The sequence below is a fragment of the Pagrus pagrus genome (genome assembly GCF_965226575.1).
Source record: "Pagrus pagrus genome assembly, chromosome: 15".
Classification (NCBI taxonomy): domain Eukaryota; kingdom Metazoa; phylum Chordata; class Actinopteri; order Spariformes; family Sparidae; genus Pagrus; species Pagrus pagrus.
Genome location: NC_140199.1, coordinates 27,920,549 through 27,946,187, shown reverse-complemented (window position 1 = coordinate 27,946,187; position 25,639 = coordinate 27,920,549). Strand labels below are relative to the sequence as shown.

Genomic DNA, 25,639 nt, shown 5'->3' with positions numbered 1-25,639 from the left:
AACTTAAGCAGTCTAAGTTTGGGTTTGATTCCATAAAAGACACAAACGCTAAAATAATTTTTTTTACTGGTTTACAGTCATTACAAATGGTTATGTGGCTGCTGGATATTGTAAAAAGAAGCACACTTTTGCTTAAGGGTGGGTTAAGCTGGGAGAACCACCTCCTTTTGGTTCTAATGAAAGTAAGACTTGGACTCACCGACAGAGACCTTGCCTACAGATTTGGGCTTCCATTCTCAACGGTATCAAAAATATTAAGAGACTGGATACCCATGTTGTCCTCAATAGTGAAACCTTTGATAATGTGGCCTAGTAAGGATGCAGTGAGAGCAAACATGCCACAGTGTTTTAAACCCAAATTTAGGAATTGTCGTTGTATTATAGTCAGACTGTACTGAGATCTTTATAGAAAGAACATACAATCTTAAAGCAAGGGCTGAAACCTGGTCAAATTATAAGCACCAAGGCCCCATGTCCAACACAAGTTTCTTTAAATTATAAAAACCAATCAAATTAGTCAAAGAACTATCTAAGAATAATCCAATGAGGAGTGGGAGTCACTGTGATGCATCATTTGGAGGCGGGAAGCTCTTTTCTGACATGCGGCCATCACAGCACATGGTCTGAGAAAAAGGTAAGATTTTTTGTACTACTAAACCTTTTTAGACTGATATAAACTGCAAAAAAAAAATATGTTAGCAAGCATAAAGGTGTAAATAAGCCTTTTGTCAGGTTTTATGAAGTTTTTTTCATTTAGTTTCTTCAGAAATACAGTTTTTCCATTTGTTGCCCAAGGGCAACGTTGTGCAATAAGGGGTAATTTTTAAGAGTGTATGTGTGAACATTGTTTTGGAGGGGTAATCACATTATTACATGTTTGTGTGAAGAGTTTTAGTACTAAATATGTGTTTTAACCAATTTGTTTACTGGGAATAACCAATTTTCACACATTTCGACAGCTAACATGGACGTCAGTTTTATGGAGGGAAAGTGAGGAACCAGCACATAAGGGAAATCCCATCAGAAAGTGAGGACAGTGAGATAGAAAGCAGTGACAATGATGAGGACTGGACTCCACAGCAAGGTTTGAGCAGAAGTGAAAAAATAGGGCATAACAAATTGTTTCTGTTTATTATTGATCTCATTTTTACATTGTGGGAAGGGAACTGTGTTAGTTGAGATGAGGTTCGAATAATAGGTTTATATTGGTTTATACAGTAGGCACTAAACAAAACAGGAGTCAGATATCAAGATTAAGAAGTTAATCTTAATATTACCTTTAATATCTCTATAACCTTTCAAGATGGAGAAAGCGAGGAAGAAGAGGAAGAGGAAGAAGAGAAAGCCCCGAATGATGAAGAGCCTCCTGAAGATTACTTCCAAAAACCTCGATGGAGAACATTTCATTCAGCTACTCCACCAGAACATCCTGAATGGACAGACATTCCTCCTCCACCTGGTGATATTCAGTCTCCTTACCACTATTTCAATTTTTTTTTTTCTGATGAGATCCTTGAGCACATTGTCTATGAGACAAACCTGTACAGTGTCCAGGACAATCCTACCAAGCCACTCAACCTCACAGTTGCAGAACTTGAACAGTTCTTTGGTACAGTGCTGCACATGTCACTGTTTGGTGAGCCACCCGTATGTTTTGGAGCCACAGTAGCCGTATTGCACATGTTGCTGATGTAATGCCTCTTGCACGGTGGGAGGCCATCAAAAAATGTCTGCATTTCAATGACAATAGCCGTCAGCCCACACGAGACATGGAAAACTATGATGAGCTCTACAAGATCAGGCCTCTCCTGGATCACATCATACCTAAGCTGAAAGATATTCCAATGCTGGAGACTTTGTGTGTGGATGAACAAATGGTCCCCTTTAAAGGCAAAAGTGGACTAAAGCAGTACCTACCCAAAAAACCGAAGAAATGGGGGTACAAAATACTGATCCTTGCTGGATCAGATGGCATTCCACACAATCTTGAGGTTTATGTGGGAAAAGCCGTCCATCCACCTGAGCTTCCAGATGTAGGAAAAAGTGGAAATGTGGTACTGCGCCTGGCAGCAACAATTCCAAAGAACAGAAATTTCAAATTGTTCTTTGACAACTGGTTTAGCTCTGTCCCATTGATGCTTGTGTTGGCCCAGCAAGGCATTCACTGTGTGGGTACGGTGCGCTTGAATCGCTTGCCAGGCAGTTCTATGGTGATAGATGATGACCTGAAAAAATCAGGGCGTGGATCCTTCCAGGAAAAAACTGCTCGTGTTGGAAGTACTGAGCTGCATACAGTCAAATGGCGTGACAACAGGTCAGTCATCCTCCTGAGTAGCTACATAGGTGCCCACCCTGTATCCGAGGTTGACAGATGGGACAAGCAGCAACAACAAGTCATCAAGGTCCCATGCCCTGCAGTCGTGTCCACATACAATCAATACATGGGAGGTGTTGACTTGTTGGACTCTCTGATATCCTTATACCGCACAAACATCAGATCAAAAAAGGGGTACCACCGTCTTGTCTTTCACTTCATAGACATGGTGGTGGTGACATGTTGGCTCATGTACAGGAGGGATTGTACCGACAATGGAATGACAAAACGTGACCACATGCGGCTTTACGCCTTCAAGTCACAGATTGCACACAGTCTGTGCAAGTACCAAAAGGATGGAAGGAAGAGAGGACGACCCAGTGATGGAGTTTCTCAGCAGCTCGAGGCAAAGAAGAAAAAGCAGGGACCCACGGCTCCCATGCCCAACCAAGACATCCGCTTAGACAAAACATCCCACTGGCCAGTGATGTCTGAAAAGAAGGGAAGGTGCAGGGTCCCTGGGTGTCCAGGAACACCAAAGGTCATGTGCAGAAAATGTGATGTGCACCTCTGCTTTACTACACAGAGTAACTGTTTTGTGAAGTTTCACATTGAATGAAATCCGCTCAGACAAAACCTCCCACTGGCCATTCATGTATGAGGAGAAGGGTAGGTGAAGAAATTGATGTATGAGAAGAGAGTTTAATGTGTAATCTGCCTTACTACACGGTTCATGAAGTTTCTGTTTTTTGTTTAGCCTCTTTCAGTCTAGATAGGCATACATGATATTGATGATATTTACACAATGTTATGTGTATCAGAAGTGTTCTTTTTATGAAATGGTTGTTTATTCTTTAAAAAAATATTATGTTCTACTGCTTTCTAAGCATTGTCTCATGATATGCAAATGAGTTATATTCTCTGCGATTGTGTACCATTAGCGCACAGCGTTGCCCTCAGGCAACAGAAAAATATTTTGGAAAGGGGGGTGTCCAAATTTTTTTTTTTTTTTTTTTTTTTAAATAAAATGTCCCCAAATTAACTCAAAAATGGTGTGGAGTTTTTTTAATCATGCATCACCAGAATGTGTGCAGTAGAGGGTTAAATATCTAATTGGAATCACACCAGCAGGAGCTATATCTTTTTTGTCTAGTGGGTGGGGAGGTTGTGCCTCTGACAAGATAATAACTTTAGATTCTGGCTTTTTGGGTAAACTTGAGCATGGTGACTAGATCCTTGCAGATAGAAGTTTCCTTGTTAGAGAGGATTTGGCCAGTGTAGGAGCAACATTGAGAATCCCAAGTTTCACGAAGGGAAAATCTCAGTTGCCAGGTTCTTGTGTTGACACTTCACGTCAGTTGTCAAGAGTCCGCATACATGTGGAACGAGTTATAGGTCAGCTTAAAATCTTTCAGATACTGAACACTGTCATACCCATCAGCCAAGTCGATATGCTAGATGACATTTTAACAATATGTGCTGGTCTTACGAACCTTAGGGGGGCTGTGGTGGCCTGGCGATAGCTGTGTTTAGAGTCAATGAGATGTACATTACTTTCCATGATTGTGTCAGGCTTTCAAGGGCTAATGAGGGCAGTGATTACTCACTACTTGCTCTCTCTGTCTCTCTCTCACTTACTCATCACTCTCTCTGTATAGCCTGACTGTAAAATTAATAACAGTTATGAATAACTAAATTTGATCAGACAGGATCATTCAGAGTACAAAAAGGTTGAGGTTGTGGCTCATCTGCTCTCACTGTTAGACCCACTGCTTTTACATTAAAGTTCATGTGTATTTTCTTCATTTCTGTTTCATAATTCTTACGTGCAGTATCTTCCATTTGCCTTCCCCACATGACAGCTGGAACAGTCAGATCTGTGGCTGCATATTGCACGATCTGTTTCACAACACTTTCAACTGAGGTGTCTTTACACTTAACAACCCTGTGAAAGGTACTGCCTGTTACACGTCCCACTCTGTGGAGTCACCATGTTGTGCACTTAGCCTGCTCTTTAGTCACATCCTGTAGGTGCTCCAGTCTGTCAATTGTGCATTGCCCTCTCATTTTTCCATAGCTCTTTTTGCACTTCTCCTGAGTCCCCAGCTGTCAGGGGCTCAGGTAGTTCTGATCCAGATTCGGATGCTGTGTCTGTGTCTGAGTCTGCAGCTGTGTTGATTGATGTGAACAAAGCAGTGTCTGGACATATGTTTTTAAGTGCCTGAAGGTCTTACGTTGTAATTGCTGAGTGAAGGAGGAAATGTATAGATGTAAGGATTATCAAATGAGAGGGAGCAATTTTTAAATAACATTAAGGCTATGATTTTATAAATATGATTTTTTAAAAATGTGAAATTATTGGTGTATTATCCTACGTAAATTCAGTTTGCGAAATACCCGTCAATATTCGGGGGGGGGTCCCCATCTTCCAACAAATTTTGCTTTTGAGGCTTTCAGGGGGTCTCATGGGTTAATCGGGGGGTCGGACCCCAGTATTTCGCACACTGCGTAAATTATAAATAATATAATAATAGCCTACATGTCACTCTCCTGAAGCTTCAGTCCACTGCAGACGGTTGTGCGTAATAGTTCACAGAGTATAAGCGCATTACTTCACTCTCATAGGCTAACTGGTATATTTTGGGGTGTTGGTGTGTGATGGACTTGAGGCAGCTCTGTCAGGTGTCGCTTTGGTCGGCTGAAGTTGATATTTTCAACTTTTGTGGCTCAACCTTTTTTCGGGACATGTCCTTCCAACGATTTGGTTGGGATGTGCAGGCGACCTCCTCCTCGGTGCGTCTGCGCCCTGACAGTTCAACTTGGCACATGATGGCTGCAGCATGACTGCAACAAGAAGCGAGACTGGTGCGATGGATAGATCTATTAGTAAAAGTAAGTTAAATCATAAGCTCACAATATCTGCTGTGTGAGACTTACCCTGCCATGCATGTGCAGTTAGCGGTTAGGATGTACCCTAGATCCCTGTGCACGTACACCCAGGCATCATAAGGTTTTGCCTTTACTCCCTGTCTCTGGCTGCCCTCAAAGCGCAAAACCCTGAACTCGTGTCATAAAATTTTAAGTTTTGCACATGACCACAAAGTACATAATTATACGCGTCTAAAGATTTGTATGCACACAAACTGTCCTTAGTGTACACACTAGGCTTCTCAATGAGATAATTGTATATGTCGGGCCATATAATAGCTGGCCATTTGGACGTATCTGAAATTCATTCCTCACTCGGAATATTATATGGGTCTGGTAATTTCTCACCAGTACTGAGGACCAGTTTGTTCAGGTAATCGGTGCAGTCTGAGCTGCTGAGGCTGTTGAGATAATTGGTCTGAGCCATCTCTGTCAAGACCTAGCTAGCGAGCTGTCTGACCTGTAGTATAAAGTATATTTACAGTGACATTAGCGTTGTTTTTTCCTTCTAAATGTTGGCAGGCCGTAAAGTAGTCTCGACGTAAACATTTTTACTTTGACTTTGTTAGCGTTCACTAACATTACCACCCTGCTCCTGATATTGCAGACATCCAAAACAGCTGTCACAACCTGGTAAGTTGAGTGAAATTCATGGACATTTCAGCAAGTGTTTTTCTGATTTGTGATGCAATGAAAGACAAAGCGATTTTTCAATGAAATGACATTTTATTGCAATTGTGTCAGGGAGAACTTACAAACAATACGGCATCTACATTGATATTAGTTCACCCCGAAGCAGTCTTTTGCCCCCTGGTTGCGCGCGCACCTAGTATTGTTTGTACACAAGAAACCCGTCTATTGGTTGTTCGACCAAAGCCGATGCGCGTTCACATTCTATCGGTGGTGAAGGTGCACAGGCGGACGTCCAGGCAGGAAAAGCCGCTATCCTGGTATTACCAACAAAAGCGTACACGGCTAAGCAAGCCAAAAAAAGGAAGACCGATGTAGAGAAACGAGAGTCCAAGAGGGAGAGTGACAATAGACAGAATAAATCGTGTGTAAACATTGGACAAGCATATCCGAGGTGGAGAGAGCTGAGCGATAGCATCGGGCTGAAGTTGGATTCTGAGCTTGCTGTTCTTCTCCTGGACAGGTGAGCCTCCAATTTAATTTTTACATAGCTGATAATCTAAATGCGTGGTAGCAATTGGCTGTGTAGTTGAAATGACCATGAATCTAATAAAGCAGGCGGTTTGTGGTCACAATTGACGAGTAATGTTGTGAGTTGATTAACTTTATGCTAACCGTAGCCAAAGGCTTACGACAGCTACAAGCAAGTCAAAGTCAAAGTAAACGTGAAATTTATTGTCAATACCGTTATATATACATGACATACAGAGGACGTGTGAAAAGAAAGAAGTGTCTGAATAAAGTGGTTGTCTCCGATAGTCCCTGCATGTGGGGGTAATTGTTTACTTTAGCGTTATATGTTGTTTATTATTCTTAGCATTCACACCTCTTTCCCGTGATATATAAGTGTTGCTGTTGTCATTAGATTAAGCTGTATAAGTAGATTCGTCATTAAAATATGTGACTTTTGTGGCAATGTTTGATGTTGTACACGGTTTGGTCTTATGCTAAACTTATTAAGTACCTCACGGCTTTGGCAAGCTGGGGCTAATCACAGTAACGTTATACGTGGCGTTGTTTTATTCTTCTTAGCAAATATACCTCTTTACAGGGAAGTATGTGTTGCTCTTGTTTTTTGGATATGCTGTGTGAATAGATTCACCATGACATCTGGCTCTTTATGACTATGTGTTGTGTATGCTTTATCCTTTTGAGACATTTAGTGAAAGCTCAAAGCTACGGCTGACTGCAGGCCATTTTTAACTATTATGGCATTGAATGTATGTGTCTTGCAGTTATGAAAGAAACAGAGCAACATCAACACCACACAAGGGTAGATATTCAGGCAGACTGTCAGAACCTGCAGCATCCAGTATTTTGGCAGACTCTCTCTCTGACCGGTAAGTCAAATTATTTATAGTGTGTTATTATGTGAAATCTGAATAACCCATGTAGATGTTTCCATTGTTGTCAAAAGAATAATCTGGAAAGTGGCTCTACCTCTGGAGAGCGATGCCCTCTTTTCTTTAAATGTTTACTTCATTTTTAGAGATGATGACTTCTCTGTTGCTGGTGTGGGAGAGTTGGAGACCAGCCCTGATGACCCATCTCTACAGCAACTTGATGCAAGGTATATTTTCCATTCTAGTGATAAAGATGGTAGATTATGGAATATGTTATATTGGTGTCAACATTTGTGATGTGCAGTCTTGTGATGTTTTCATGTTGTTTCATTGTCCTTAGTATGACCTCACTGGATTTAAATACTGACACTATTGATGTGGAGTTCAACGACATTAAGAATTCCACATAAGTTTATCACTTTATGATTTTCCTTATAGTGTTTTGGTCATATGGCATATATTTATATTGGCCAAAGATACTATTACAGATTAGCTTCATCCTGTCTGTAGCATTGACGGGGAAGATGATAAGATTGGTCAACAGAACTGGTGGTGGTCTAAAAAGCAGAATTTGCTTGGATGAACTTCCAGCTATCAGAGTTGAGGACACTGTGCAAGACTCCTCGGATGTGGGTCACACTCACACAGGTGCGTATGATGTGTCAGGAAGCCCTCAGGCCCAAAGTGATACTGAGGTGATTGGCCAGCCAGCTTCTATTGCCTACCATCATAACTTGAAGATGCTGGCAGAGTACCTTTTGCTGCCTATCAACACGTGTACAGCAAAAGACCCTGTTACCTCTGATGAGTGCCAGACCCCTGGACCATTTCATGTGAGGGTGAAATCCAGGGCCACAGCTGCCATCATTCAGTGGGTGGGTAACTATTTAGCTGTTTTGATATCGTTTTTGTCTTTTTATAAAATTTCATTTTGTGAACAGCTTACCTATTACCAGCAATTGAAGCATCATTATTTTTATTCTTTCCTAGATTTGTCCCTTTGGTCACACTGTGTGGCAATGGAGTTCACAGTCCTGTCTCAAATATGGGATGCAGATAGGGGACTTTATGTTGGCCACAAACATCCTCCTCTGGAAACAGTTATGCAAAGGTTGCATTGTTGTTCAAATTTATGAACATGGGGATGGTTGGAAGGTCCACATTTTTTAATTTACAGGATAGCTACTGCATAGACACTATCAAGCAGTTCTGGGAAGAGAAGCGAAGTGAAGTAATTTCCCGGATAACGGCAAAACCTAGTGTTGTTGTTCTTGGTAAGTAACTTCTTTTTAATATGAAAATACTGTCCGTCTGTCTATCAATCTGTATATCTATCTGTCTGTCTATATTTCTGTCACTGTCTCCATCTATTTAAATTATGATTTTTGTCTTTTCTGTCATTCAAAAGGAGATGGTTGGATGGACAGCCCTGGTTTCTCTGCGCAGTACTGCACCTACAGTGTAATGGAGAATGACTCCAAGGAGATAATCTCCATTAAAAGGGTAGACAAAAGGGAAACGGCACGGAACAGTGTAATCATGGAGAAGGAAGCCTTCATCTGAACTTTCACAGAACTTCGCCAGGAAGTTGAAAATCTCTGTGAAATCTGCACTGATGCTCATAGCCAGATTGCTGCACTATTCAGTAAATATATAATCTTTGAGTTGTTGAAGAATGTAGTGTTACTGTGTTGCAGGGGAGGAGCCAGCGTCTTTACTTACTAATCTTTAATTTCTTGTTCTTACAGCCAAGGGCATTTATAAGTCATGGGGAGTTCGCCATACCCTTGACATGTGGCATGGATCCAAAAACCTTGCAAATAAGATCCACAGGGTAATGTAATTGAATGTTTTTTCATTACAATTCATTGTCACTATTAAATATACTATTACTGTATGGATAAATTGTTAGTTGGATTGACTTTGAATTTCATTATGTGTTCAGGCAGGCCAGCAGAAGGGGTGCTCCATTTTACTCATTTGGAGCAAGCCAAATGAGTAAACCATTTTTGGTTTTGTTGCAAAATGGCAGCAACCTATGATGAGTTCTTTGTACTACATAGTACTACATAGTGTGTCACACACGTACATAGAACATATCTTTTTAATCTTTAATATTTGTTACATTGCTTATGCATTTATGTTTTCTTAGGACATGTGGGCAGGTATACTCCACCAAGTCACAGGAGTACATGAGTGGGCGCTGGGTGCCTGTCATCATGGCCCCTTGTCAGAGAACAGAGACAAGGAATGGATTCAGAAGGGATCAGTGGCACACAACGCACTCAATGAGGTAGTGCTGGATGAACGCTGGCTGAGGGAAGTGGAGAAGTACCTGGGATTTAGGTAAACTGTCATGGATTTTACATGGTGAATGTTTATGTGTGTTAGAATAATTTAAGTCTGTGCTTGACATATTTTATATATCACTAAATTATGTGCAAGCCATCAATTTCTTTTCATCTTAGTGGAAGTGTGTTGGCCCTGGTTTAAACTGAACATACAAAGAAATCCATAAAAATCTTGACAGGAGGATAAGAATAATTATTGGGGAGGATCATGCACAGATTATGTCCCTCCATGACAAATTTGTAAAATACAGTTATGCTGTCCAGGATCACATTATTCTGATTATCTTATTTTGATTATAGTTTTCAAGTACAGTGTACTGTGAAGAAAAATCCCTCATGAAAGGGCTTATTTGTTTTAATAATAATAATAATAATAATAATAATAATAATAATAAATTTATTAATTTAAAACTTTTCATGGTACACAAAGACACTTCACAGGTTAAAAAGCAGAATAATAAAAACAACACAATAAAAATACAAAAAGAGACAAGTTATACGTTAAAAACAGTTCTAAAAGGTGAGTTTTGGTGAGTGTTTTGAAGGTAGTGAGGTCTGTACAGTCTCTGATGTGTGTGGGGAGGGAGTTCCAGAGAGAGGGGGCAGCTACTGAGAAGGCTCTGTCGCCCCAGGTTCGGTGCTTGGTCCAGTGTGGTGGAGTGAGGAGATTTGGGACGGAGGAGCGGAGGGTGCGGGACGGGTTGTGGCGGTGGAGCAGGTTGGTGGGCCTGGTTGTGGAGGGCTTTACAAGTGAGGAGGAGTATTTTTAATTGAATCCGTTGTTGGTTTTACCATTTCTAGGTCTACAGCTGAGCTTGCGTCATTTCATAACCATATACTCATGTATGCCAGCAAGAGATTCAGCTTCACCCCACCTGTCTATTCTGCTCGCACACTACTGGCTGGTTTGGATTACAATTATCATGTCCACAGACCTGTGCAGAGAAAATCAGATGGCTCAATTGTGTAAGTTCTTCAAAATCAACCACAATATACCCACTAAAACTATGCTCTAGTTTTATAAAGGCTGAACATTATACATGTGCAGCCTGCAGGTAAGCACTCTTCACAGTTTCAAAATGTCATTTCATTATCCATCTTTCTCTGTTTTGTTCATATTGTACTTTTATGGGAAGGTCTTCACTAAGTAGTCTCGCAAGTGGAGCTTGTACACCATGAAGGTCGACGAGGACTATGCATACATTCCTGATCTCCAGAAGGCCATCCTCCAAAGCCGCACCACAGCACACAAAGGCATGCCACGCAGAGAACCATGAGGCCAGATGACCCATGGCAGCATGGTGTGCTATGTGGTGTTCTACCTCCATCCACAGAGGAGCTGCTAAAGACACACATCAGCCGAGGACAAGGTAAAGAAGTTATTTCTGTAGGCCTTATTTTTTTTTTGTTTTCCGAATCCTAACTTTGCATTGCACACAAAATCTACCCTGGAAATGTGTGTATATATATATATATATATATAAATATATATATATATATAGTGGACACTGCATGAACCACTTATGATTTAAGTAAAGTATTTAGTATAAGTTATCTCATCCAGTATGAATTTACCCTTAGACATTTTGGACCTTAGGATATATGGAATTGCATTGTATTACAAAAACTGTATAGAAATGTCTAACATGCTCTTCTTTTTCATTTACAAGGTCAGGGACCACCAGTGTGAACACCTGACGTGACACCTGACGTGACATGGCCACAGAAACTTATTTTTGTTGTTTGTTTCTTTGTAATATAATTATGTAATAAAGGTATAAACACGATGGACTGCAGTTTCATTAAAGCATATAAATATTAGCATATGAGAAAAGAAAGCTGGTGTTCATTTTTCAATTGTTTTATTTCAAATCACGCAAAATCAGGCAAACATTCCAAGAACAAATGCACATGTATAAATAGTATAAAATAAATAAATATAAAATATTAAAATAAATATAAATATTTGCTAAATTGTAACAACTAAAAATAAATATTTGTAAAAAACAAACTAAAAAAACATAAGTTTATTACAGCCTGCGTGGAATGAACCCAACATATAGGTGGTGGAGGTCAGGGTAACGGTCCCTTATTTTCCAGACATAGCAGCTTGGAATCACAATACGGTTTCCTCGCCCCAGGTAACCATATTGCCACGCAACAAACTGCCGGTAAGCAGCATACCGGAACTGTTTGTTGTCCTCCCCTGGATGTGGAGCATCTTCTCTAGCTCACAGGTCATTCCAGATCCTCCTAGCCATGCAAAGGACTCTCTCATGAAGGACATAAAGGTCCATATGAGGTAGCAGGGAAATGCAGTGTTGTGGTGGCTGGCCACAGCACTTTTTTTCAAAATCAGTGGGCATTTCCCTGCACCGCATACAGACGCACCAGTCTGGTAAGTTGGGGTCCTGCTGTCTAGGAGGAGCTAATGGTGGATCAGCCATCACATCGAAAATTAGGCTTGGGTCCCTCATCAAGCACCTCCCCAGTATCTCCTGGCACTGCTCATGGCTTAGCAATTGAATTCTGCTCTGAAATTCAGTAGGTTAGGGAAAATAAGTCATTTTAAGAACAATTACTGTATATATTATCAAGTGGAAATATGGACAAAGTCATGTTTATTTTATATTTTGATATACCTGTTCAAACGCTATCCGTCGAGCCTCCAGTTGCTGGACTCAGATCAGGTCTTCATCCCCCAGAGGATCCAAACCCTGACCTCTCCACTGGCCAGACCCTCTGCCTCGGCCTCCTCAATTTGTTCTTGAGAGAAAGGTAAAGTACTTCCTTACCTGTAATTCGGCAGTGGCAAGTGTATGACAGAAAAGTTCCGGCCATGAATATTCCAAGCGCTACAGTCGCGCGCGTCCATGAGAATTCAGGCAAAAGACGGGGTGGAGCTACAGAGTCGAAACAGGGAGGGGAGGGGGGAGCGCAGTTGTTTCCATCCCAGTCTCATGCGTTTTTCACAAATTCTACAAACTCCAGCTTTGATGTTACCAAAAGTTTCACAGATCTTGTAAAAGATCAGACCTGCAAAGATGGTCCCATATCCCCATTACACTAGCAGTAGTCCTTGGGCCAAGACCCAGAATTTCACATACAGACCCTTTCCAAAAAATTAGAATATCATGGAAAAGTTTATTTATTTCCATAATTCCATTCAAAACGTTAAACTTTCATAGATTATAGATTCAGGGCCCACAATTTAAATGATTTCAAGTATTTATTTGTTTATTTGTACATAATTTGGGCTTCCAGCTCATAAAACCCATGAAAACAGGAATTCAAAAAATTGGAATACTGTGAAGAAATCTGCCCAAATTTTGCAGGGCATGAATGTTGTCGTTGACAATGAATTGAATGAGTGTCACACACTAATCATCTACTAAACTCAAAGCACCTGCACAGGTTTCCCCAGGTGTCATTAAATTGCTTCACTTTGGTTCAATTATCTCAGTTCGGTTCAATATGGGGAAGACTGCAGACTTGACAACTGGCCAGAAGACCATCATTGATACCCTCCATAGGATGGGTAAGCCACAAAAGTTCATAGCTAAGGAGGCTGGCTGTTCAGAGTGCTGTGTCCAAGCATATCAATAGAAAGTCTAGTGGAAGGGCAAAATGTGGCAGGAGAAGATGCACCAGCAGAAGAGATGACCGTGGGCTTCAGCGGATTATCAAACAGAGAAGATTCAAGAATCTGGCAGAGATCCAGAAAGAGTGGAATGAGGCGGGAGTCACAGCTTCAAAAACCACCACATTCAGACGCATCCGGGGGATGGGCTACAACTGTCGGGTTCCTCGGGTCAAGCCACTCCTGAGCCTGAGCCAACGTAGGAGGCATCTCAACTGGGCCAAGGAGAAGAAGGAGGGAGAAGGTTTGGAGGAAGACGGGTGAGGAGCAGAACCCAAGCTGCTTGAGGTCCAGTGTGAAATATCCACAGTCAGTCATGATTTGGGGTGCAATGTCCGGTGCAGGTGTTGGTAAACTCTGCTTTCTTAAATCCAAGGTCACCGCAACAGTCTACCAGAATGTTTTAGAGGACTTCATGATTCCTTCTGCTGAGGATCTGTATGGAGATGCAGATTTCATCTTCCAGCAGGACCTGGCCCCTGCCCATACCGCCAGAAGCACCAAAACCTGGTTTGATGCCCATGCCATCACAGTGCTTGACTGGCCAGCCAACTCGCCGGACCTAAACTCCATTGAGAATCTGTGGGGTATCAAGGAAATCTGGGCTTCCATAACTCCCAGACAATGCCACAGGCTGATTGCCTCAATGCTACGGCACATCGAGGCAGTGATTAAGGCAAAGGGATTCCCAACCAAGTATTGAAGATTGACATATTGTTTTGAAAGTACCATATTTTGATTGATTTGATGTGATCCTAATTTCTTTGTTTTTTTCCTGCAAAAACTGAGAAGTAAATGGTGATTTCTTCACAGTATTCTAATTTTTTGAATTCCTGTTTCCGTGGGTTTTATGAGCTGGAAGCCCAAATTATGTACAAATAAACAAATAAATACTTGAAATCGTTTAAATTGTGGGCCCTGAATCTATAATCTATGAAAGTTTAACTTTTTGAATGGAATTATGGAAATAAATAAATTTTTCCATGATATTCTAATTTTTTGGAAAGGGTCTGTATTGGTATCACCTGGGAGGGCAAATTCTAGTTGTGATTATTTTATTCCTATACATCCCTAGATTAAGTTTTGACCTGACTGGCAGCTTTATAGTAGGCCTATTTATCACCTCTTAAAGTAATAGACTGCTGCTGTTCAAAAACGAAAAATTGCCTTCCCTGGAAATCATCTTTCTTTCATCATATCCTCTCCTTTGGGTGTGTTTGAACTATTAGCCAGCCATAGAGACTTGCAATAAACCCTTAAGTAGTGTTTCAAGTAATTTATCTAATACAGGTGTAAATATATAAGTTTAAATTAGCAGATTGTCAGTTCTAAATCATTGCAATGTAGTTTCTAATTAAGGATACTTTTTGACAAATTATATTTCTTCCCAATACCTTATTCAATTGGTGTAGAGGCTGGATAGATAGATAGATAGATAGATAGATAGATAGATAGATAGATAGATAGATAGATAGATGGATAGATAGATAGATACCACGGGGGAAATTCAGATGCCATTGACGGCACAGCAGACTGGTTACAGACAGGACATATTACAGACTAAAAGCAGCATAATGTAACCCTGGTTAGTTTCATAGTAGTGTAATTTACAGAACCCTTTGAATGCATCGTAGTTGTTTGTCGTCCGGTAGTGTAATTTATGAGCTTACCTGAATGCATCACCCGCAGCTCTCGGTGTGTGAGAAGGTGAGCGACAGAGAAAGGAGAAACCTCATGTAGCCGCGGAGCAAAGTGTCCTCGTTCGGCGACCAAACGTGATCATAGTTGCGAATATTGTGATAAAACTGTCGTTAGGAAGTGAGTGTGAAGAGATACTTACCAGGTGGAAGTGAAGTCGATCCCGGGAGCAACTCCGACAGTGTTTCCTCGAACTTTTCTGAACTATTCTGGTGAGTTAGCTGCACCGTTAGCTTGATTAGCAGTATCATTCTGGTTCAGTACATAAAGAGAAAGCCAGTCAGGATAGTCAATAAATGTTTAATGGTATTGAGACGTGTTTTTTGTGATGTTGTGGTGATATGTTGTTATTGTGTGTTACCGTGACGAACGGTTAGCAGTTTTCCGAGCTGTTGGCTCAGCTGCGGCCTGGTAATGAGGCCGAGCGTAGCTCCATAGCTGTCGCTGTAGCTCAGATACCACAATGATGCAGTATTTCATGTGTTTTTTATTTTCTGTATTTGAGCTGTTTATATTCTAAGTGATGAAGCTGTATTGTTTAATTTTACACTGGAAGAAGTAAAGAGACAGTCATTTAAGCTGATAAATAATTACGCTGCATATTATGCAGGCTGGTTTTTTTTGAGGGAAGAGTTCTTCGGCCCAACTGTGATCCACATCACCCGCCATTGCCGCGTGGAGGCCCTTGGTTCAACTGCAACCTGTATCACCCGCCATGCTGCATGGAGGCTCTTGGTTCATCAGACCGCAGTGTGGACATCAGTGTGGTAGGACAAGGCTCAGTCCGGAGGAGTGACACATTTTAGTTGCACTTTTTTTCTGAGATCTCAGTATTTTTTAAATTATTTTTTTCACCCCTTTGCAAAAAAAAACTGACAAAGGAACTTAAAGAACTGTTTTCTTCTTGGAGGACCCTGAAAGACAATGAATAAACTGAAACAGACAACGGAAACAGGGAAGAATAAAGACAATTGAACCCATTAGAGGGGAAAGAAACACATTTTTAAAAAAAAAATTCTATACCGGTACTTACCTGGGTCAGCTAATTTATTTCATTCTGTGAATTTAAGTTATGTGGAAAGAACTGCATTTCATTTAATGAGTGTAAGGCTGACTATTTTATGTTGAGAGAAAAATTGAACATTTAAATATATACATTTATACCATATTCTGTGTTGTGTGTTATGTGGGCTGGAGATCAGTTGCTCTCGTGCTTCAGTGCTACTGCCAGTCTCCTTACCCGAACCTAGTTGATCAGAACGAACCCGAGAAGACTGAGAAAAAGGTTACAATAACAAGAGAACTTTAATATGAAGTGAAATGAAATGAAAACAAAGTATAACAACATAACAGATGAGAACAGAAAAAAATGTGACAATGTCACTTAACATCATAGTGCCACTGAGTCACAGAGGGTCAATTACGATTGGCCCCTTACGATCATCATTTTTTAATCAACATCAGTATCTTCAGCTACATCTGAGTCTGTCAGGTGTGCAGGGGGCTCTTCCTTACTGCATTCGTTGGCACAGGTTTGTAATTTGCACAGGTTTGTGCACTTCAGCCCATTGTTGAGACGTGCACTCTGGTAGTTTGCAAGACAGCATCTGGTGCTGGGGAACCACGCATCCACTGTATATCCAGCTGCAAGGCCCAGCTCAAGGAAGGCTTCCTGGTATGTCCTGTCTGATTTCAGTCGTTTGAAGGTGCCCATTTTCCCACGTCCTGCAAATGCACTTACCGTGTCACAACCGGTTAACGCATGCATGAATATTTTGTTTTTACATGTAATTAAAAGTGTAGAAATGGTATAGATGTGCTCCCCCACTTCTAATATTAGCGCTACACCCCTGCATAATACCTTAAGTCACTGCCTTCATGCAATGAAAAAAATATAGTTGTCTCAAAAGAAGTCACTAAACAATGCAACATGCTTCTTTAGATACTCATGCACATGCGTATATATATTGTATGCATTTTCATAACCCTTAACATGCAATAAAAAGTTAGTTCTTATCAGCTGTGACAGCTGTGTCCCATTCAGCTTTGATTCCTGAAAGAACTGCTCCACCACCAAATAATAGGCCACACCCACTTCATCAACTCATTTAATTAGACACAAGTTTGTTTTATTCATAAAAAAGGAGCAGTGTGATGTCCAAAAAGAGTGTTATATGACTTTTAATGTGCTATTAGCTGTCTACGTTCTTTATGGAATGAATGAAAATCCGCCTATAGAGGAAAATAACAAAATGTCAAAAAAATATAAAAAGCTGCTTCTATGAAAAGTCTTATCATATTTTAGTTTACTTATATTGACCCTAAAAACTATTTAGTACAGGTAAGGTTTTGCCCACTCAAGTGATACCGATATATGGTCTGGCCCAAGGACTACAGGGCAAATTAACATAATCAAGATGACCATCCTCCCCAAATTTCTTTTTTTTATATCAGTGTATTCCCATTTGTATCAAAAAAGATTTTTTTTAAGAACATAGATAAAATAGTCTGAGTTTATTTTGAACAAGAAAAACCCTAGATTAAAGAAGATCTTCTTACAGAGACGAAAATCAATAGGAGGTATGGGATTGCCAAATTTTAAACTTTATTACTGGGCGGGCAATATTAAAATGATGGCCTGTTGGCTACAAAAAAACCCTCCAATATGGCTAGGTATAGAAAAGACCTGCTGTCACCCCTCTTCCCTTCGAGCCATGCTGTTTTCAGCTCTGCCACTGTAGACCCTGGATCATTAGGTAATCCGATTGTCTCCCATTCACTCAAGATCTGGTCCCAGATTCGAAAATTCTATGGGTGGCAGTCCTGCTCCCTTCAAAGCCCTCTTATGGAAAACCATGCCTTTGCACCTTCATTTACTAATATAATATTTAATGATTGGTTCGAAAAAGAAATTCATAGCTTCTTAGATATATTTATAGATAAAGTATTTCCAACATTTGAACAGGTACAGGTACAGTTCTCTCAACAGACATAGCTCATCCTGCTTGTTGTCGCAGCAGTGGATGTTGGAGAGTAGGAGCGATGGTACTGCTGGTCTGGAGGGGTTAGCCTAGCATGGATCCCGGCTCTCTTCCCCCTCTTTTGTTTACGTTCGCTCCGCTTCTGCCTTCTTTTCTTACAGTTGGCTGGCTCCAATAAGATTCTGCGCTGGCGTAATATGTCCAAATCCCAACCAAGCATCATAGTTTTAGCAGCCTGCGTTACCTTGATTTTTAGTAAAGTCTCTCGGCTGTAAATTTTGCAGGCTGAACGTCTGGGATAGGTAGTACACCCAAAACTTTCACTCTCACTGATCCCTAGAGGGGCTGCTGCATCCATGCGCGCCGCCACCATAGCAACATCATTTGCAGAGAGGACGATCTTTGTCCCTCCTAGTCCAAAGCTGCAGGGCCCATGTTTGACTGGCCAGGTCATTGAGTTTATGTGGTTCATTCACATTGGAAAACATGTTTTCTAATCCAAAGAGAAGTGAAGCAATAAGCAGGGCTGACACAGCAAAACTATTAGTTCAGTGTTGGTAAATTAATCAATGTCTATTACAATGATTGCATGTTATTAAAAGAGGAGCTCATAACAGTCACGATTATTCCCATAATTTTATTAAAAGTGAAGGATGTAACAACCTTATTGAATAGTAGGTTTCACTGTAACCATTTAAAACAGTGTGCAAACCACATGCCGTTCTTTTATGTCAAACTAACATTACACAACTCATACTGCATAACTGCATTAAGTGCGTTAGTCATACTCAATAAACTGGTCTGCAAATTTCAAACAAACATGGCAAAAAAACCAAAATAATACTTGCTGAGGAAAAGCCATGAGATTTCAAGCTTAGAGAATGTTATTTAGGGTGTTTTTCAAATCTCAGAATGGGTCAAATTTGGCCCTCACTGTATGTAGAGGTTAATTTGCTAACCTTATCAGAAGTAAGACTTTCTTTGACTTTTTTTTTGCACATAGAGCGTACAAAGACTGCATTTATTTTCACTGTGAAAATGACCACAGTCCACCAGACCGCCTGCTGCAGTCTGCTGCTAGTTAGCTGTAAATGGACTTGCATTTCTATAGCGCTTTTACAGTCTGACTGCTCAAAACGCTTTACAACACTTACCACATTCATCCATTCACACAAACATTCATACACTGATGACAGAGGCTGCCATACAAGGTGCCAACTGCTCATCAGTAGCAATGTTGGGTTCAGTATCTTGCTCAAGAATACTTTAACATGCAGCTGGGGGAGCCAGGGATTTGAATCCTTTTCCTTTTGGGTATTTATTTTTAAGACATATTTGCTGTCTAACTCGCAAAAACATTCACTCACATTGGGACCCTAGCCACAGCCACTGGCAACCACAGGCCACATTCCATCAGACATCATTGTTGACAGTTGTGGATCAAACAAAGGCAAGGCAAGTTTATTTGTATAGCACAATTCAGACACAAGGCAACTTAAAGTGCTTTACAGGGGCATAAAAATTACATTAAAAGAAATTAAAAATTGCATTTAAAATACATTAAAACAAAACATTAAAACAAGTTAAGAAATAGGAAAGTAGACTAAAATAGAATAGGTTTAAAAGAGACAAGAATAGAAAATAAAAGTCACAGTGCAGTTCAAAGCCTTAAAATTGCTTCAGTGAAAAGCAGTGGAAAACAGGTCTTCAGCCTTGATTTAAAAGAGGTGAGAGTTGGAGCAGACCTGCAGTTTTCTGGGAGTTTGTTCCAGATATGTGGCGCATAAAAACTGAACGCTGCTTCTCCATGTTTAGTTTTGACTCTAGGGACTGAACGCAGACCTGTACCTGATGACCTCGGAGGTCTGGACGGTTCGTAACGTGGCAGCAGATCAGAAATGTAATGTAACGGACTGGGTTAATAAAGTGATGTGTAGGTCACTGTGTGATACTGTGTGTTAAACCAAGGTAATGTTAAGGCAGTTAATGAGTTTTCCTTAATGTCAGTGAACATGTTCCCAGTTCAGAAACTGTGAAGCCTGTCAGTCATTTTCAGCTACCTATGACAGGGAGTGTGTGAGATAGCTTGCCTGTGATTGGCTGAGAGTGAGAGAGGTCAGGGTTGTTTGAGAGGTCTGCGGGTGAATGCAGGAAGGAGCGATGTTAGCGTGTGTGTGCTCTGTTGAGGCAGCAAGTTTTATTGTTTTGGCGTTGGCTACGGCCCACAGTAGCCTGTGTTCAAGGGATAAATAAAGGAAAAGAAAACCCAGCTGAACGTCTCGTAGCTTCTCAATTAGGGACGCTACAATGTTTAGTCCATGATTATGTGGCGTGCTCAGGAGGGAGGATGTAATTAAAGTGTAATAATTTAGTCGATTACTTTAAAGAATTTATAATCACAATTTGATCAATAACTAGTGAAAAAGTGTACTAGAAATTAACAGTTGCCACAACGCCACCCCAGGAATTTCACCTGGGGAGTAATGTTACTCATTGCGAAGTTAAAGCGCACAAGTTTGTTTATAATGAAGACTTGAGACTGGATCCAGCGTACAAAATCAATACTTTATTTTAACAATAATTTTCTTTAACAATAATTCCAACACACACACACACACACACACACACTCACACACTATGAAGGTACATCGATGTCAAAACAACTAGAGAGATGCGCAGTAACGTGTGTGTGCATGCATGATAATTTTGTTGTGCGTGCGTGCGTGCGTTGTTACGTGCAGATTGTATTTCACGCGTAACAAGAAGCTGCGTACGTATGAAGCAGCGTGCGCACGTCTGTCTGTCACTGTTTGATAAATGTTGTTACGCGTTCACACACACGTGCGGTCGCAGATTCTGATGTGCGACCGGAAGTTGATCTGCACCGTGCGCAACACTCCGCGTACTTTGACGCCTCGCGTAGTTGGCCTTTTCATTTTATTGAAGTGTAGTCAACAAGGGGAGGCAGCAGTGAGCCATACACTGCCTGCCAAAAGAAGAATGAGAAGGAGGAGAAGAAGATCAAAGAAGCAGAGTTTGATTTATATATATATATATATATATATATATATATACAGTACAGACCAAAAGTTTGGACACACCTTCTCATTCAAAGAGTTTTCTTTATTTTCATGACTATGAAAATTGTAGATTCACACTGAAGGCATCAAAACTATGAATTAACACATGTGGAATTATATACTTAACAAAAAAGTGTGAAACAACTGAAAATATGTCTTATATTCTAGGTTCTTCAAAGTAGCCACCTTTTGCTTTGATTACTGCTTCGCACACTCTTGGCATTCTCTTGATGAGCTTCAAGAGGTAGTCACCTGAAATGGTCTTCCAACAGTCTTGAAGGAGTTCCCAGAGATGCTTAGCACTTGTTGGCCCTTTTGCCTTCACTCTGCGGTCCAGCTCACCCCAAACCATCTCGATTGAGTTCAGGTCCGGTGACTGTGGAGGCCAGGTCATCTGGCGCAGCACCCCATCACTCTCCTTCTTGGTCAAATAGCCCTTACACAGCCTGGAGGTGTGTTTGGGGTCATTGTGCTGTTGAAAAATAAATGATGGTCCAACTAAACGCAAACCGGATGGAATGGCATGCCGCTGCAAGATGCTGTGGTAGCCATGCTGGTTCAGTATGCCTTCAATTTTGAATAAATCCCCGACAGTGTCACCAGCAAAGCACCCCCACACCATCACACCTCCTCCTCCATGCTTCACGGTGGGAACCAGGCATGTAGAGTCCATCCGTTCACCTTTTCTGCGTCGCACAAAGACACGGTGGATGGAACCAAAGATCTCAAATTTGGACTCATCAGACCAAAGCACAGATTTCCACTGGTCTAATGTCCATTCCTTGTGTTCTGTAGCCCAACCAAGTCTCTTCTGCATGTTGCCTGTCCTTAGCAGTGGTTTCCTAGCAGCTATTCTACCATGAAGGCCTGATTCACACAGTCTCCTCTTAACAGTTGTTCTAGAGATGTGTCTGCTGCTAGAACTCTGTGTGGCATTGACCTGGTCTCTAATCTGAGCCGCTGTTAACCTGCGATTTCTGAGGCTGGTGACTCGGATGAACTTATCCTCCGCAGCAGAGGTGACCCTTGGTCTTCCTTTCCTGGGGCGGTCCTCATGTGAGCCAGTTTCTTTGTAGCGCTTGATGGTTTTTGCGACTGCACTTGGGGACACTTTCAAAGTTTTCCCAATTTTTCGGACTGACTGACCTTAATTTCTTAAAGTAATGATGGCCACTTGTTTTTCTTTACTTAGCTGCTTTTTTCTTGCCATAATACAAATTCTAACAGTCTATTCAGTAGGACTATCAGCTGTGTATCCACCTGACTTCTGCACAACACAACTGATGGTCCCAACCCCATTTATAAGGCAAGAAATCCCACTTATTAAACCTGACAGGGCACACCTGTGAAGTGAAAACCATTTCAGGTGACTACCTCTTGAAGCTCATCAAGAGAATGCAGAGTGTGTGCAAAGCAGTAATCAGAGCAAAAGGTGGCTACTTTGAAGAAACTAGAATATAAGGCGTATTTTCAGTTGTTTTACACTTTTTTGTTAAGTACATATTTCCACATGTGTTAATTCATAGTTTTGATGCCTTCAGTGTGAATCTACAATGTCAATAGTCATGAAAATAAAGGAAACTCATTGAATGAGAAGGTGTGTCCAAACTTTTGGTCTGTACTGTATATACGCTGCTGCTCGAGTCCACAGTGGGACCAGGAGGGTGGATCGTGTCTCTCCAGTCATCAGATCTTTGGACTGTCTCCCTGTCTGTCGGCTGCATCCGCCCCCCCGCACCCCATCAGCCTCCCTACCCACTGCATTACGCTTTAAAAACAATAAAGACTCTGACTAATATTAGTCATATCTCTGTTACATACGTTTCACTACTATTATTGTAATGCATTACTACATACTATCCTTACCGTTAACCACTACTACTGTTACTACTAGTAGTCACATTTCCATTATGTGCATTTCATTATCATTGCTGTAATACCTCTTTATGTACTTTCATTCCTGTCAACCATCTATTATAATTGTATACGGTGTGATCTCGTTGATCTGCTCTGATCTACATGCGACATCTATTGCACGTCTGTCCGTCCTGGGAGAGGGATCCCTCCTCTGTGGCTCTTCCTGAGGTTTCTTCCGCATTTTTTCCCTGTTAAAAGGGTTTTTTTGGGGGCAAGTTTTTCCTCACTCGAATCGAGGGTCGAAGGACAGAGGGTGTCGTCTCTGTACAGATTGTAAAGCCCTCTGAGGCAAACTGATTTGTGAATTTGGGCTATACAAATAAAATTTGATTTGATTTGACTTACATTTATCTCTTTCATATAATTAATGCATAGATCTATGCTTTTGATGTGACATGCAGCCTGCCTGACTACATACTAGTAGTGTCCTATGCATCTGGCATAGGAGTCAGGCTGCATATGGACCTGGTGCGCTCCGAGGCGGAGCAGCGTTTTGATCAGGAAGGACTCCGCATAGCTGCAGGGCGAGAGCAGGCAGTTCTTGAGGCGGCTCAGTGGAAACGAGTGGATGTGGGTTCCCCGGAACTGACCCCCTTTCCACCAGAGCGGCTAAGCTGTTGTGTCCATCCTGCATACCTTGCAGCCCCAAACCCGCTCCATGCTGTCGGAGGTGGAGAAGCTCGTTAAGCTGTGTCTGGCCCTGCCAATATCTGTCGCGGCATCCGAGCGCTCTTTCTCAGCCTTGCGCAGGCTGAAAACCTGGCTGCGCACTATGACGCAGGAGAGACTAACACATTTGACCGATATGAACGTTCACAGTGACCTTATGGATGAAAGCGATGTCTCCACCCTGCTTAAAATCTTCATCAGTAGGTCAACTGAGAGAAGGTCCACTTTTGGAAATGCATGAAAGCCCTGAGTCAGGAGCGCAGACTTTTCTTTTTTCTTTTTTTCATTCAAGGGTACAAATAATGCTGTTATGTTCCTTAAATGGCTTGATTTAGTGATCAAAGTTTCATTTTCTTAACAATAAAGATGCCGTGTTCATCCATTCTAGCTCTCTTATAACTGCATGCCATTATAAAATAACTTCAAATCAAATCCTTAATTATTGATAAAAGTGCGTGTCCAGAAGCCTATATGTCTGTATCTCGTATTGATCGATGGCTCCATCTACTGGATGAAAATGGAACACAGAACAACTACGCGAGGCGTCAAAGTACGCGGCGTGTTGCGCACAGTGCAGATCAACTTCTGGTCGCACATCAGAATCTGCGACCGCACGTGTGTGTGAACGCGTAACAACATTTGTCAAACAGTGACAGACAGACGTGCGCACGCTGCTTCATGCGCACGCAGCTTCTTGTTACGCGTGACAGTTTGCGCACGTCATTTCCGCGTACGTGTGAGCGCGTGACAAATGTTCAATTATCTTCATGCGAGCGTTAATGCGTGCGTTCGCAAAAAACGCTTGAATGTTACGCGTAGTCACTACGCGTCGTGTGATTACCGGCGTGCAGCAGTCATCACACGTGAACGTGCGTGTGAACGGGGGACCATTATAAGTCAATGAGGAAACTACATTACACGTCAGGCGCTGCTTGCTGCACAGGGGTCAAAGCACGCGCATGTGACACGTTCAGTTGATACGTGCGCACACATTATGACACGATTCTACCGCCACACACACACACACACACACACACACACACACACACACACACACACACACACCAAATGTGCAATGTGGATATTTCAACACATTCACTCTTAAAACAACCCCACCCCAAAGAAAGCAATTAACTAATTTGGTTTGAAATCAGGGTTAAATCAATTAAACACACATAACTTGACAAAACCAAACAAATGCAAAACAAAGAAAACTGTCAAGCAGAAATATTAAGCTAATAGGATTTAACAAAAAAAATATATAATTGTTAGGTTTGAGTTTTCTGTGGACCTGAATGCAGAGACCGGAGACCGAATGTCAGGGAGCAAAAGGTTTATTGAACAGAGTAGTTTTAGATGGTTTGTGCAGGCGAGGAGACCAGGCTGGCAGGTCGACTGGTAGGCAGGCAGGTCGGAAGAGGAGCGGGCAGGCTGGCAGGCAGGCAGGCCTGAGCGGAGGTGCGCAGCAGGTTTTCTGGAGAGTGAGCCAAAAACAATAGGCGTACAGAGGTACAAAGGAGTACGTTTCTAGAGCAAGTTACTGATACGTGGCACATGCGATCACCGTAAGTGACGGAATAATCTGGCGCTGAAGTTGTGGAGAGACCAGGTTGATATAGTCGGGTGATGATGATGAGGAGGAGCAGGTGCGCCACTCTGCTGCTGCTGCCGCCGCCGCCACGCCCACCGGACACACACAGCCGGTGAGGGAGAGAAAGGAGGGGGAAAAAAACACAACAGCCAGTCTGCCACAGCTGAACAGTGACAATAATAATGTAATAATCAAACCCAAACATGCAAAGCAACCCAAAACGTCAAAGAAAGCAAAAATATTCAAATTCAGGTTAACATGCAAAGTAGCTCAACATTAAGCAAAATTAATCAAACCCAAGCAACATGCAAAAAAACCCCAAAAATATCAAACAAAATAGTCAAGTCCAAATGAACATGCAGAGCAAAGCAAAGCCGAGCAAAGCAAAAACGAAAGAAATTCCCTTTAAGAAATCAGTCCATACATACTTTAAGATC

General features: G+C 41.5%; 1 protein-coding gene across 4 annotated transcripts in view; it reads left to right on the top strand.

The window, feature by feature from the left end:
- The first annotated feature begins 14,942 nt into the window (after positions 1–14,942).
- The window catches only part of slc2a15a (solute carrier family 2 member 15a), an 83,134-nt gene continuing 72,437 nt past the window's right edge, over positions 14,943–25,639 (top strand). For all 4 annotated transcript variants that reach the window (XM_084376607.1, XM_084376605.1, XM_084376606.1 and 1 more), the window contains exons 1-2: positions 14,943–15,176; positions 15,575–15,731. Coding sequence is in view for 2 of the 4 variants with exons in the window: in XM_084376605.1 (XP_084232731.1) it covers positions 15,687–15,731 (45 nt within the window). In the remaining 2 variants the exon portion in view is untranslated. The remainder of the gene's footprint in view (positions 15,177–15,574; positions 15,732–25,639) is intronic.